The 17,337-nt window shown below is 32.1% G+C and overlaps 1 protein-coding gene across 1 annotated transcript in view; it reads right to left on the bottom strand.

Annotated features, from left to right (window-relative positions):
- Positions 1 to 17,337, bottom strand: part of LOC106477493 (carbonic anhydrase-related protein 10-like) — a 146,746-nt gene that overhangs the window by 18,167 nt on the left and 111,242 nt on the right. Inside the window, exon 7 of the mRNA XM_022381668.1 lies at positions 4,743 to 4,897. Within this exon, the coding sequence (XP_022237376.1) occupies positions 4,743 to 4,897 (155 nt within the window). The remainder of the gene's footprint in view (positions 1 to 4,742; positions 4,898 to 17,337) is intronic.

Below are 17,337 nucleotides of genomic sequence, written 5' to 3'. Positions count from 1 at the left end.
TAAATACTAAATCCAAAGTACAATTTAACTACTAAATTTAAATTATCAGTTAACTCGGCTTTGGCCTATTCGAAATTGTAATACGCAACAATATATACAAAATAAAGTATTGTCTCAAAGATCAGTTGTGTTTTACACTACTTAACTCTTTAAGTGGGAATAGTAATTACAACAATTCAGAAATAACCAACCATCTGCGAACCAGTCATTTAAAAGATTAATAAATTCTCAGTACTTCATGTTAGATAGTTAATGATGACAGATAAAGAACATGGATGAGAATGGTGTACTTTCCTTGTCTTCTTACACTCCACATGTACAACTGAAGCGTTCGATAATCGATTAAACTAAATCAGAAGAGAAACTGTTAATTACATTACAGGAGGGATGAATAGAGTAAATATTCAGGAAATTAATACCCATACATACACCAGTTTGCTCTATAGTAGGGTCACAGTAAAGTATAGACCCCTAAAAACGACCTCGATACATTGAATTATTTTAAACGGTTTAGCTTAATTTCATTTAACTTGTATTTTTCAACATATTTGACGCTTTTAGGATTTAGTTAGAAGCATTATTAACATATATATATATATAAATATGCGTTTCCCAATACACAAAAAAACTCCATTCAGGCATAACATAAACCTTATTAATAAAGGTAATCAAAACATGTGCAGGCCAACATTCGCGGGCGAATGCAACATGTCTCCCCCAAGAAATCCCAACATGGCCAATTTTGACTCAAGAAAAATCGTGCAAAACACAGAAAATCAAAAACTTTCTATATCAATGCTTGGGACCTGTAAGAAAGTATCTTTGTACCAAATACCATGTAAGTTGGTTAACATACACATGAACAGTTCACGAAAATCTCAAATTGTGCTTTCCTCGAAGAATAATTGGGCAAAAGACAAAAATACCAAAGTTGTCTATATTTCTGTTTGGGACCTGTAATAAAAAAATATCTTTGTACGCAAACTCATGTAAATTGGCCGAAATACGGTGGAGTACTTGTCAAAAGACCCTATAAGTATTGTTTGTGGCATCTTGACCACTCTATAATTACTAAAATTGGGCAAATACAACATTTTTTGTTTCTTAATGTGTATTGCCTTTAAAAAAGTATTTTTGTACCAACTTCCATGAAAAATGGTCGAAATAACGCTAAGTAATTGACCAAAACTCCTACAATTGTTTATTTAACCTTCTGACCTCTCATATTTTTTGTATGTATATGTACGGACTTGTGTAAAAAGGTATCTTTGTACCAAATCCTATGTAAATTGTTGGAAATACGGTGGAGTAATTGTCAAAAGCCCTAAAATTATGCTTTCTGTGGCACCTTTACCCCCACAATTACTAAAAATAAGAAAGCCTATAATTTTTGTTATTCAAAGTGAACGAACTATAGAAAAATATCTATGCACCAAATCCCAAGCAATTTGATCAACATACGTCCGAGTAATTGACCAAAAAACACAAAATTATGTTTTTTGTGACCTCTTACCTCCCCCCCAAACAAACAAACAAAAAACTCAAAATGAGCAAATCCAACTTTCTATATGTCAATGTGTTGGGCGTATGGAAATCTATATTTATGGCAGTTTTCATCTTGATTGCTGTATGACCGAACAGAAACCCAAAATATACATTTTTGGTTTCTTATACCTTTGACCCTATAAAATCCTTTAAAAATGCTTGAATCTAAAAGATAAGATACGAGTCTAGACATATTAAACCAAGGTATAATGTTACCAAGTTTCAAATCAATCCGCCGAGAAATGAAGAAATGGACGTCGATCAGAAGTATTTGGAAAGAAAGAAGAAGAAACAATAGAAAAAAAGGCATGTCTCTGTGTAGAGACGTAATAACGAGTTATATATATATATTGCAATACATGTGGAGTAAACTCTTATATTAGTTAGGTCCCCCGGTAAGTCAGTAGTAAATTTACGGACTTACAACGCTAAAATCTGGTGTTCGATTTTCGAAGTAGACAGAGCGCAGATAGCTTATTGTGTAACTTTGCGCTAAACAACATATTTTTTTAGAAATGTTGAATAATGTGTGTGTGTGTGTGTTTCTTAGTGAACAATTTTAAGGAAAACAAGAGAAACTATTTCGCAAAGGAAGTTTTAAATTTGTATTTATGGCAAAGATATTTAGACTGTCTAACGTTGTACCCAATTCTGATCCATTAGCCAGAGAGAACGCAGCTATCTATCAGCACCCTACTATTCGCCATTCATGTTAAGGAATGTATTTTCACTCTTATAATGCATCCACAGCTTAATATGCGCGTAAAATGTTACGGTATCGCCTGAATTCGAATCCAGCTCGCCAGCTCCAAAATCTAGAGCTCCACCTTAAGGCTAACCCGAAAGGAAGTTCAGTTATTCTTTTTTAGAAGATCAACTACTTGTAATAACTCAAAAGACTTTATGAATAAAATACTCCAGTATAACTTAGTTATCCTACAATTTTTTTTTTGAGAATATTAGAAAAACATCTCACATTTTTACGCTCTATTTCTACGAGGTAGCTCAGCGATAAGCTCGAGTGCTTATAACGCTAAAATTCGGGCTCGACTCCTGCAGTGGACACAATGCGGGAATACACAAACAACAATACAATTTACAATAACAGTTATTACAAATAGTTATTACAAACAATTGTATATATACAATAGTTTTAGAAACTTACAAACAATATAACATCTTCTTTCTGGTCTGGAACGTCCTTGATGTCTTATCGAGGGTTCACGATGAGCGAGTTAACTTAGATTTGACGTATGTACAATTCACTTCATTGGGAGATAGCTAGCTCTGTAGGCTTCGCTGATCACACGCCGATTACAAGTCGAGCTTGAGTTTTTTAACCCTGAAGTTATATAATGTCTTCGTAAAAATAATAATGTTCGATGTGAATCCACTGAATGGTTTATAATGTTCGAAATTTATAAATGTTCCTGGTCAAACAAAAATATTTACAAAGTAACATGCAGTAGCTGCCCAGAATTCTACATCGCAGAAACAGGAAGAAAATTTGGAAACCAGATTCACTGAACACAATAAAAAACCGTTCCATGTTTTCCACCATTGCAACTCAAAAAACAATAGTATATCTATTAAAAACACAGTAATTTTAAACAAAGAACCAAACATAAACATAAAAAAATCAAGGAATCCAACTTAATTGAACAAAACAACCCTACTCTAAGCCAACACCCTGGAGTGCCAGGATAACTCTTTTACGTCGTGCAACAGTATCCGGTCATGTGACCTTTTTGTTCCATACTGGATATACATATGTGTGTCAGTGTAAACTACTTGTATCTGATGATGTCAAAACCTTGTAGAAACGTTGTACATTTGCTGTTATGTTAAAGTTATATTAAAGTTTCTCTTCATTACCTATTCAAGCCGTCTCCAAGCATTATTAGCAAAATATATTTATATTAAAAAAAAGAAGAAACTGTGTGTGTATCAATCTTGTTGGCAAATACCATAAATTTGATACATATCGGCATTTATTTAACTACTAAATCTAAATTACAACTTAGCTCGGTTTCAGATCATTCGAAATTGTAATGCGTAACATAATATATATCCTATTGGTAGAATCGAAAATAATATATATCCTATTGGTAGAACCGTAAATAATATATATCCTATTGGTAGAACCGAAAATAATATATATATATCCTATTGGTAAAACCGAAAATAATATATCCTATTGGTAGTACCGAAAATAATATATATCCTATTGGTAGAACCGTAAATAATATATATCATATTGGTAGAACCGTAAATAATATATATCTCCTTGGTAGAACCGTAAATAATACATATTCCATTAGTAGAACCGTCATGAAGCAGTGCTTTTTTCTCAAGGCAGTATGTCATCCACGAGGTTAAATATACGTCAAACTGTCTAAATCACGAAGTTGATCTGAATACCAAATGCATTTCTATAGATTTATTTATTATTATTATTTTTTTTCCATATCTTTTATGACCATTGAACTCGACGGACATGTTCGCGTGAGAGAGAGCTAGCTTGTTATAGAGTGACTAATTACTATAGCTTCTTAGTAATTTCTTAAATCGACCATGTAATGCCCTCATCAAATCTGATTATCTCAGAGATAATGAAACTTTGGGTTTTAACATGGCATAGGATTAAATCGTTTTCAAGCACTTGCACGATTAAGCATCTGTGAATTAAACTTATAAATATTTTTGTTTCAACTTTAAACTATTAACGAATGATTTTATATCAACTACTTAAGGCCGTAAGATAACACTTTCAAGACTTGCAAAAACACGACACTTTCAAAGTGCTTGCATCAAAATAATTAAACCCAACTTTACAGAAGATGGTTCGCCTGAAAAACTGAGGATTTTTGAATCTGAAAACTGATAATCCAAGAATATTTAGTTCGTCGTAGATACAATAATTTCTATAGTGAATGGAAAACTTTACTTCCAACTGTGAGAGTAATGACAAAATAAACGTTTGTATTCGTAAGTACAACGTTAAATTGTTAGTTGTTTGGTTCTGCAGTTTTTATATTACAACCTCTTATTCTATAAAACTAATTTGTGAATAACGTTGAGTGAACGTGTAACTATTCTTTCGACCACAAATATAAGTCACTATCTGTAAAATGTGATATTAAGAATCCTATGTACAGAAAAACCACGTTTTAAAGTTAACCTTATCGTCTTCTCACCTGTTGTTTGGTGATATATATTGGTTTGTTCATAATAATCCACGTTATGGTCTCGTAACATCCCGGAAGCGTTGTTGAACCTTCGTAAGTTATGTAGAAGTCTGTGTCAGGTAGGAGCTCGCGGACGGACAGATGACCAATATGTGCTTTCTGTCCTGAAACATAGATCAGTAAAAATTCCAATAATAAGGACTTTTTATTTTTTATGAAAAAAATATGGTATGAAGATTATAATCTATTCAGTAATACACTTATAACCTATTATTTATGTAATGTTTACTAGTAATTGATATAAATTCTACTATGATAATTTAATTTTTCAATTCACTACACACTGTTTTAAAAGACAGCTTTTTATTATACTCTATTTAAATCACCTTTGGCAAAAAAAATGTGTTAAAAAGTGATGCTAGAAATGTTATTTTTAATGTATTTTTCCAGTTTCATTTCAAATCAATTTCATATTGTGTGAATTGTGTGATAAAACATTTAAAATACAATAAAAACATGCCACAATATGTTTTGTACTGTGAAGGAACGGAAATTAAACTCCTGAACGGTATTTCAGGATATAATTGTTTAATAGTATGTTTTCAAATACTTCGTCAAAACATATGGATACTGGTTTTTATTCGTGTTTTATGTGGTTTGTCTTTCAAGTGTAACAAGCTTTAATCCAACTAAAATAATGAAAACTCATACAAGTACGTAAATGTCTTGAATGTTAGATTTGTTCGCAGCACCAAGTGTAACGAGTTAAAAGATCTGCATTCCAGAGAATAAACACACACGTATATATGTATATAAATATGTATAAGATATATGAATATCCAATGCTAAATATGCAGATATGGTATTTTTATATGATATATTCCTTAATTTTTTCAGCAATGACAAACGTAATCTCTTAAGCAGCAATACGTACGATTATGTAATTTTCTATTTTTGTATTAATCATTCATATCATAGGACCGTCTGCGTATTCATAAAACAAATCCATGTTTTAGCTATTATTAAAGAGAGAAGTATTTTCTGCACAAAACACATGGTTATATTTTATTGTAAATAACCGAAAGCTGAACGATGTTTTGTTTTAGCGCAAGGTGCGTTCTATCCACCACGGGCAATCAATCTCCGAATAGCTTCACGACGAAACTGTTCTGAACGAGTAAGGAAAAGGAACATGGAATATTCTTGAAGTAGTCTTTTTTCTCAGTAACGTTTTAAAGTATGTAAAACACCAAACCTGCCAATATATTTGACTGCTTACAAGTAATACGATTATTTCTACTTTAATTTAAAAGTACCAAACAGACATTTGCATTTTTACAATAAATAACAATTATGAGTAAAAAGAACTGTTTGATTATTGCATATCTTTAACATATGACCACATGACCAAGATCGCTCGAGTTTTAAGGAAAGCCAATAAGAGAAAAATTGAAGAGCAAAAGCTATGATTAGCGATTATTTCCACAGAACAGCTGTTTCCAATCGCTATTTACCCACTGTATTTAAGATAGTTTAACGCATTTAATATTTTCGAAAAGATAAATTTTTATGGATCTTTTACTGTAAGCCATAATTATATAGAAAAGAAAAATTCTAAATCCTTTAGTTGTATGATTCATTAATGTTCCGGCTGGAGGTGAACCGTATAATTAAAGTACAAAGCGTGAAGACTATATACAGATGGGTCAGCAAATTACAGCAAGAGCGTTATAGATAAGGAAAACAATTAATATTATGCAATTGCTAGTAATCGTCGCCAGCGTGAAAGCCACCTTGTAAACGCTAATTAGAGCGTACAAGAAACGTTATAATGAAACTTGCACAGATGAAAACTTAATTGTACATAATTATTTAGAACACGTCGTTAATCACAAATGAAAATTACAATGTTTGTATCAAACATTACACCCGTGAGTGAACTTTAAAAATTCTAATCATTGTTTATAGCTTAGCCTATTATTTGCATAACAAGTTTGGCGATGAGATTTAAAATTTTGTGAACACCAAACAAAGTAAGGTGCCGTTATCACCAAAGCTAAGAAAACATCGTTTGCGAAGGGTAGCAATATAAACTTATAGACAAGCCATAAAGCTCTGGTCTTTCAATATAAAAACTATCACAATTAGAACTTGATACATTTTGATATATGACCAAATAAGTTACTCCCTTTGTGTAAATATAGATTCACAAAGTGTTTCACATTTTAATAAACAGAGAATATTCCGAGATAAGTCTACGTGTCTCCAGTAACAACCATATCGTGTAACCACCATGCAGTGTGCTCAATAAACAGAAATGTATAAATAATTTGTAATCAAATGTTTTTAAAGAATCATGTATAACTTAATATTAAAGATATGAAATTAAGAAAGTATTTCTAATTTGTTTATTTATTTTTATCAGGATTTTTAAAGTATAAAATTTTAATGCATAAAATGTTAAGAAAATAACTTCAGATATACTTTACACTCAAAGCATGATGACCTGAGATGAACTTTACACTTAAATCACGGTGACTTAACTTATATTTTACACTCAAAGCGTGGTGTTTTCAGATATGTTTTACAACAAAAGTGCAAAAAAAATTAACAAAGTCAATTTAATGAACGAAATTGATATAACGCAAATTTGAACATATTGGTTAAGAATGATAACTCTGCACTCAAGGCAGAAAATGACTACAATGTAGATCACGTCTACATATATATATAAATCTTCAATCATTTTATAGCGCAATTTATACAACTTTGGTATTACAATCTATCAGAAAATACTTAAGAGTAATTTTGAAAAATGAAACTTTTGAACAGCCCCATTTATTCTTAAGCTCGCCAGCTAATACAATAAACATGTTATTTGCCCCTCCCTCCAAAAAAAAAAAAAAAATCTGTAATAAAATATCCTTATTTTTTGCGTTTCAAAAGACTAAGTATATGCTTATAAATAGTTAGCGGTAACGTACGAATTTATGTAAATGAAGTTAGAGAATAAGAATTATAGAGACGCGTTGTACGCATACATATACAGACAATTATAAATTATATAAATAGATGTTGATTTCTAACAAAGATATATCGAAAGTGAGAGAGCTTAAAGTAATGCTAGAAAAGGGCTAGTAAGAGATAAAAGTATAATAAAATGGGTTTGGTTTTAGATGTATAGTTACTTTTCAATATACAAGGTGACCAATAAGTTTAGAAACACTTTTGAAAAATCACACCTGAAAAACGTTCAGCATAGAATTGTTATAAGTGGAAGAATAATGTTTAAAGCTACGAGTTATACCCAAAATGTCGAGTCTGTACCTAAATGTTTTGCGACATTGTAAGAGTAACTTTTGTGAAGGCTTCTTGGATACATTAACGCAATTCATCCTTACTCTCAACGTTGCTAACGTAAACAACGTCCTTTACGAAACTCCATGAAAAGGCCGTAGGCGTCCCTCACCCAATTCGTTGACTGAAGAATGTTTCATTTTGTGTTTTTTTTGCTTATGTGGGATGCTTTCTGTCATCTTACGTTGATGAAACCATTTGTAAATCCCTTACTTGTAGGTGGATATCGTTGATAACAACGTTTAAACTCCTTCTGCTCTTGTGTAGGGGATTCGAACTTGGCGACCACAACACACACATTATACTTCAGACTGAAATCACGCGCTTTTCAGACACCTAAAGTTTATCGTTTTTTTAAAAGGAGTATTGTAATTATTTTTAATTATTCGTGCACGTGCAACAAATCAAGTGTTTTCATGTTAAACAGTTTTCCCGGCATGATTTTTCAAAAGTGTTTTCAAAAGGTTTTGAAAACTCTATGTATAAATACAGAATTGAGTTATTAAAGTTTTAAATTGCTGTCGTTTGAACTAAAATACTAAAAAGCAGTATACATGGAGTCTAAAATAGTCAAAATATGTAACATTTATAATTATTAAGTTGTCGGGATCTCATGACGTTTTTAGCTTGCTGAACTAAGCCTAGCACTTAATGGTGTAAAAAGAAGAAGTGGTGAACTTATTGGTTTTGGTCTTACAACATTGCATCTTAGAGTTACGTCAATTTTCAAAGGAAACGTGTACGACATTAATACCCTTCCCAGGGATACTAAAACTGTTCCAAAATATTCATGAAACAAAACAGTTCTTGATAATCACGACACGCTTTTTTTTCACAGAATCTAAGCTTTTTTACCGAGATTATTTTATCATAAAACTAAAAATACTTTGATAAAACAATGTGTTCCTGCAGTGAGACTTAAACATTACCCTCGTCAAACTTTAAGATTGTCTTATGAGCCCTAATCTTCTATGCATCAACATGAATATTATTTTCGTCTTTACCAATTAATTACACCACAGTATCATATTGTGTGATTTTTTTTTACGTCTTGAGTCGTTTAAATAATGTCTGATTTAATCTGATTTCTACTGTAATATGAAAGTAGAAGTACGAGCCTATTTGTATTAAATATTATTTATTATTTTGAAAGGATGATAAAACACGCTGCAAATTTTTCAAAAGTATATTATAGTTTGAAATAATATAAATTAAAGTAATTCCATAAGTAGTGATTCTTGTACTGTAGACGCGCGCGCTGATTGGCTGCCTCAGGGAGGGTAGCCTACTAAAGTCATGTCACTATCTAAGGGTCAGTTGTCCTACATCCCTCAGGGAGAGGGAAGGGGTAGAGACGATGACATCATAGCGCCACACACCAGAGACGATTACGTTATAGTTCCACGACGTGGCAACCGAGGGAGCGTTGCTAGAGGAGAAGGAGAGTGTAGGACGATGAGGTCACCAATGCAGACATTTCGCGAACGATTCACCAGAGGGTGATGTACATCAATAGATATCAACATCTGACTCAGTCGTCAAGTTTATAGTAACATCCAAAGCCTTATAATGATATTTTATCTAATTTGCACAGTTCTAAAAACGATGGGGTGAGGAGGATAGTGCTACATAGGTTAGTGTTGCTAGGGAGATAGTGCTACTAAAGTAATACAGATGGACCAAGGATAGCATAAAGATCTCAACATGCCTCAACTTATGTTTTCTTTATCCCGTCTATATTTAATATTTATCCCATCTACTGTTTCACTTTTATAAGTTAAACCACAAGACAGTTGTATTTTTAAGTATCAATTATAGTTTTAACATACGTCATCAACATTGTAGTCTATACTTAATTATATGTTCTAAAAATTACAAGTGAGACAAATATTTGATCGAGATATTTGCATTATTATGCCATAATTGTTTTTGATTATTTAATCTATGTAAAAGCTTAAATCTCTGACAGTAAACTATTTATATGTCATAAATTCTATATGTCAGTTATTGTTATAAACGTTGCCTAGACACGTAACTTAAGCCAGTGTTCTTCAGATTAACGAATTTGTATTGGTGAGTATGTTGTTGCCCAATAAAGGTTCTGGTAAGCGGGCCGAAATCTCGCAAATAGATGTATATTAAAGTAGAGAAAAGTCCATTCATAATTCTACACATTATTCCATAGCTGATTATGCTTTTAAGTATCGATTTAGTATACATTTAACGTATTGATTATGGTTTACCTTCTATATTTAATTTGCATGACATACTTTTGAATTTCTTTACGTCTGTATATGTAAAATGCTTATTGCTACTTCATTTCTAAAATTAATATATTTTGTAACACCTATCATCCTGAAAAGGACGCTTATTTCATTCTCTAAATTCAATGTTTGACTTAGTAAGTTGATTTGTTTTGCTAAAGTTTAAAGGACCTACGCAAATAGTTATGTTTAACAATTACTATTGTAGAAAATCCTACCTTTCTGTAGATATTTTCACAAATCTTTGTCTAGAGTTGTTTTTTCTGGTTTGGAACTCTATACATATAGGCTCGATATTCTTACCATATAGCCAAACGAACGTTTACATCAGATAGGTCATTCTTTCAACCTGACAACACCCCAGCTGATGGTAAATTAAGAAAGCTTGACCCTTGTGTAAAACCAAGTAATATGTTTGCCTAAGGCTAAAACAAGTAATGCTTTTGTTTGTATAAACTGACAGACAAACCAGAAATTATATTTCTGTATCTTTCAAAACTTCATTTTATGTACATTATAACATTTAAACTCACTAGTTCACCAAAGCATAGAATACAGTTTTCACAAATGAACAAATAAATCAAGTGATTATTCTTTCACATTTTATAAATCCAACACGTTTACTGTTTATCATTATGGAATATACTTTACAACATCAATGTAAAACCACAGAGGTGACAAGCATACTGAAACATTTATTAACAAAACTTCAAGATGCACTAATATAATATAAACATCTTAGTTTATAAAATAATGGATTAGCTTTCATACAATATTTTCTACATTATGTCTACATTACTAGTGCAGTTGGAGTTTATATTTTCATTTGTGTAACATTATGTAAAAACAAACATTGAATTCATCACGAGACATCATATTAAAGTCATGTCACTACATAAATAAACGAATAAAGAATTCAATGCAATCTAAACATGTAATATTTCACTTGTTGTGAGGAGAGAAAATCCACTATATACTTTAAATAAAAGTCTAAAGATACAGCTTTTGAGTGGATTGTTTTATTTTCACATTTTTACGATATTTCGACCACTCTTGTAGCCATCATCAGGTAACTGTTGTCTACTGTATGAAATACTGCCCAAGCATTTTGTTCGAATTTATAAAACATATAGGGTGACACCTGTATTTGATTTAAATTAGGTTTTAATCCACGAATAATAATTAATAATTCTTTTATTTTTCTTCTATTAATGTTGTTTTCATCGCATAATATTTTAAAGTTGTTAATATTAATTGGATGTTGATTCCTTGTGCTGTGTTCGTAAATGTATGATGGAAGATTGTTATTTTCTTTGATCCTAATGCTTATGTTATGTCCCGTTTCGCCATGCAAGTGTTATTGCATCGATCACATTGACACTTGTAGATGCTTCAGTCGTTGAAGTTGTCAGAATAAACCTTCCTTAGATGACCTTTGATTTTAGTGCTCGGTTTTTGAATAAAAGTAACTTTGCTGTTTAATTCGTAGTTTTTTTATGATTGTTTCCAAATGTTTATGATATTTTTGGCTACATAGCTATGATATGGTAAGACATCTATCACTGTATCTAAGTTTATGAATTTTGTTTCTTTCGTAGAGTTTATGTGGTTTTCCCTCTCTTTTTTTTCTGTTGTTGAGTTTGTTTTTATACTTGGCCATGGTTATAGTTACAACGTGTTTAGGGAAGTGACATTTGTTAATAAATGTTTCAGATATTGATTTCTAGTTTAAGTTGCAGTAAATGCATGATAACGTGCACATTTTTTGTTGAATTGAATGGGCTGAGCCTCACTTTATATAGTTGTTATCGTTACCAGATTTGTGCAAGATTTTCGTGTTAAAACTGCTGGAGTTTCTTTCTATTGTTATGTTAATATAATTTAAAACCTGGTTTTCATTATCTTTTTCATTAGTGAATTTGATGCTAGAGTGAACGTTGTTTACGTGTTGTAGAAATGACTGTTGATGGATATCGTCTTCAAATCCACAAACTGCTTCGTGTGGGAGAGTGTAGAGCTGTATTAATGGCCTGACATTCTATCTGCGGGTCGGGGTTTCGAATCCCCGTCCCGCCAAACGTGCTCGCCCTTTCAGCCGTGGGGCGTTATGTGACGGCCAATCCCATTATTCATTGGTAAAATAGTAGCCCAAGAGTTGGCGGTGATGACTAGCTGTCTTCTATGCTAAATTAAGGAAGGCTAGCGCAGATAGCCCTTGTGTAGCTTTGCGCGAATTTCAAAACAAAACAATGCAATCAATGTGATAGCAGTTAAACAGGCGAAACGGGACGCAACTGAAGCACTAGTATCAAAAAACATAACGATCCCCATCACACATTTATGAACACAGCACAGAATAGGTTGTATGTCACTGAATTTTACAGTCAGTGAAAAACGAATTTAACTATTCTTCCACTTTCCCTAAGATACAGAAAGTTAATGTACATTCATAACATTCTCAAGGTTTGAGGGTAAATTATGAAGTTATTTTCTGTTTTAGATCTAGATCTATTTGTAGGTTAAAACTGCTATTGGTTACAAATACAACTTACGAAGATCTATACACAGTCTATATTTTTCAGGATGCAACTTTAGACACGTAAAAAATATCAGTATCGTTCTTCTTACAATTAGGTCGTGTTCTTCAAATTTATCCAATGGGCAAGTTCCGACGACATCTCGATACCCTTTGATATTCAGGAATAAACTGAAACATGTATGAGATATAAAATACCGGATTGCCAAAATGAAACTTATTTTCATACATGTTTAATACATTTCAGCTAGTGTACAGTTCTTGTATACTTTTACTTCATCAAACTTTCCTACTGACCTATGTTTGTTCACCAGTCAAATGGTAGTGAAACAACTTGTTCTGATGTCATGCAGTATTTGAACATAATGAAAACATGAACTAATATATATCGTCTGATATATAACAATACAGAAATCTGACTGTAAGTGTAAAATTACATTCTCATATAGATATTGAGAATCTGCCAGAGAATGTACTAAATACTGTGATGCACTATCACAATATCATTGAAACAATAAGTATCAGACAGTCTCGGTATGAGACCTCAAGGCTACCATCAAACACGGGTTCCTGATTATTATTTTTTTCACCAAAAAAAATAGATACTGCAGCGGCAACAGGCTCCGTATTGTACACCCATTTACCGTTAAAGGAATGTTATTTATCGATTATCACAAAAATACTTCAAAAGTGGATAACATTCTTTCCTCCCTAATAGACACCACGGGCTCCTTAATATAAGAACATAAGTTTATTTATTACTGTATCTTAAGGGAGAATCGTGTGGTAACATGTTATTACTTTATCTTATTTCTGTTGCTGCAATGAACTTCACTAATTTTGGGTTTTAGTTTTTACATCTTAAATGTCATCGAAATTGTTATAAGATTTACGTAGAACATGTAAAAATTTAAATACAATAAAACCATCGCAGGTCTGTGTTATCATTCATTTATATTTTATAAAATATCTTAATCTGTAGTTGCTTTAGCGCTTAACGTAAATGTAATGTGTTGACATTTTTTTACTAGACAGAGTTAACACTATTAGGCTCTTCTAGGAAATAGAGGATGGAAAATGAGGTAAACATTGTGATGTTACATCACTCTATCATTGGAACAATAAATACCATGAATACCTTAGCGGACTTTTTTCAATACGGTGATATATTTGTAAGTTCTGTGATCTCACGACAAAAGGTATGGTTTACAAGAAGACATACCTATCCTTTTACATGAAATCAGTTTATAAAGAGCGTTAATACAAATTAAGTTGAAAACCATGTCAGACATTTACTAACATGATTAGATTTATCTCTAGAGACCATTGTTCAAAGAACATGCTGTTTATAATTATTATTCCTATCATATAACATAAAAATATAGTAATTTCTGTACGTTGAATCCGAAAATCATATCCATTTTTCTCCATCACGTACAGATTTTTCACGAAACGTCATATGTACTTTTACATAAGTGAATCATTTTCATTGAAATCGGGTCACATTTTTTATGCTTAAAATGTTGACAACCACTAGTCATAGATTTCTCTAAGATCAATCGCGACGTGAGAGTCTTATCGATCGTTCTAGAATCCACGAGAAACACACCGTTAGTATATAAACGGTTAACAGGCCGCATAACATATCATTTATGGATAGTATTTATGCACTTTGACATTATTTTTTTCTTTTCAACATTATTTATTCGTCGATATGACAAAAAGAGTTTGTGTAAATGACCCAAACATATTCTGTTATATTTGTGGTAACTTTGTTGTAAAGAAACAAAGGCAAAACATTACAGAATTCGTCAAAAAAGCGTTGACACAAAGAAAGTCCTATTCACATGAAATTGGGCTTAACGAAGCAGTTTGCCAAGGCCACAAAGATGGCGACTGTTTCAAGTATCTATGTGGGCAATTCCCAGCTTTTTCAGATGCGGAACTTAAAGAAGGGATTTTTGTTGGGCCTCAGATTAGGAAATTGACTTTGGATAAATAGTTCGAAAAGACAATGAGGAAAGTTGAAAAAGAAGCATGGATTGCCTTTGAAAATATTATTGACAATTTTTTTAGGAAACAACAAGGACTCAAACTACGAAATTATTGTTAATAATATGCTCGATAAATTCAAAGAGCTGGGTTGTAATATGAGCTTGAAAGTTCACTTATTACACTAACATACTGACTATTTCCCTGAAAATCTCGGTGCCATCAGCGAAGAACAAGGGGAAAGGTTCCATCAAGACATCAGGAAAATGGAGAGGAGGTACCAGGGAAGGTGGAATATCAGCATTATGGCTAATTACTGTCGGTCATTGAAACAAAATGCTCCAGACGCAATACGTAAAAGATCACAATGTATAGTTTTAAGAATAAAAGACGTAGATTTCACACACAAAAATCAGGATGAACGAGGATACACATTCGTTTGACATCAATGTTCTTCCCTATCTTCAATTTGTTTGTATTTTTGTTAACAAGCATAATAATAAAAATATTTATTCTGGTAAACGAAATAATAATTTGATCTAAGTAAGAGTTTTTTCTTCAGTTATAAACTATGTTCAATTATGAAAACTGTTTTTGAAGCTTTGTAAGTGAAGTTTTCAAAGATAAGGAAAATAATTTCTGGTTTGTCTGTTAGTTTTATAGAAACAAAAGCATTTCTTGTGTTGGCCCTTGTGAAAACACGTCACTTGGTTTTTCACAAGGGCCAAGCTTTTTTAACTTGCTTTTAGCTGGAGTGCGTCTGGTTGAAAGAGAGACCCTATTTGTAGTAAATATTCATTTTTCGAAATGTTGAGAATATTACTTGTTGAGCCTATATGCTATATGCTATATCCAAACCAGGAAGAAACAAGCTCAAGACAAATATTTGTGAAAACATACACAGAAGGGAAGGATTTTATGCAATAATAATGGTTAAACATAATCACTTATGTAGATCTTTTAAACTTTAGCAAAATAAACCAATTTATAAAGCTAAATATGAAATCATTGTTTATTATTTAGAGAATTAAATAAGCGTCCTTTTCAGTGAGAATAGATGTTCTACAATATATTAATTTTAGAAATAAAGGAGCAATAAGCATTTTATATATAAAAACGACAAGAAATGCAAAACCGTATGTCATGCAAATTAAATATATAAGGAAAACTATAATCAGTAAGTTAAATGTATACTAAATCAATACTTAAGAAACACAATCGGCTATGGAATAATATATATAATTATACACAGACTTTTCTCTAAGCTAAAATGCATTTATTTGCGAGCTTTCGGCCCGCTTACTGGAATTTTCATGGAGCAACAACGTACTGAGCAATACAAATACGTTAATCTGAGGAACACTGGCTTAAAACAGGTGTCTAGGCAACAATCATAGCAATAACTGACAAATAGAAATTATGATGAATATAGAATTAACTGTCAGAGATTTAAGCCTTTACACAAACTGAATAAACAAAAACAGTTATGAAATAACAATGTAACTGTGTCGATCAAATAATAGTTTTACTTATAAATTTTTAGGACATATAATTAAAAATAGACTACAGCGTTGATGAAGTATGTTAAAACTATAATTGATTCTTAAAAATACAGTTTTCTCATGGTTTAACTTATGAAAGCGAAACAGTAGGTGTGATAAATATTAAATATAGATGTGATAAAGTAAACATAAGTTGAGGCATGTTGAGATCTTTATGCTATCCTTGGTCCGCCTGTATTAATTTAGTAGCACTATCCTCCTAGCAACACTAACTTATATAACACTATCGTCCTCACCCCATCGTTTTTAGAAGTGTGCAAATTAGATGAAATATCATTTTAAGGATTTGGTTGTTAGTATAAACTTGATGACTGAGTCACATGTTGATATCTATTGATGTACATCACCCTCTGGTGGCTAGCTCGCGAACTGTCTGCATTGGTGACCTCACTGTCCTCCACCCTCCTACTCTTCTAGCAACGCTCCCTCTGATGTCACGTCGTGGAACTATAACGCAATCTTCTCTGTTGCGTGGTACTATGATGTTATCGTCTCTCCCCTCCTGTTTCTCTGAAGCACCCAATCAGCACGTGTATACAAAATACAAGTTTAAGTACTTTCGCAGCTTCAGCACATTTTAAAAATAGAAATAATTTTTCTAATAACAATCTAAATCTAACTGCTAGTGCTTTGAGTATATTTGTAAGTTGTGTTTTCTTATGCTGTATATTTATTATTTTTTGTCGATTTAACGACACAACACGGCCATTTGAAATACTTGAAAGTGTTTCTCTCCACTCACTCATCTCTTAATCCTAATATATGTATGTCAAGGTATATAAATAGTGTAATTTATCTACAATACTACCGCAGAAAGGCAAGCAAACGAGTGGTGCGTATGTGTGAAAGAACAGGATGGTGATGAACAACGACAGATAGCGATAGCACCAATG

The sequence above is a fragment of the Limulus polyphemus genome, unplaced genomic scaffold, assembly GCF_000517525.1.
Source record: "Limulus polyphemus unplaced genomic scaffold, Limulus_polyphemus-2.1.2 Scaffold8, whole genome shotgun sequence".
NCBI lineage: Eukaryota > Metazoa > Arthropoda > Merostomata > Xiphosura > Limulidae > Limulus > Limulus polyphemus.
This window is presented reverse-complemented; position numbering and strand designations above follow the sequence as displayed.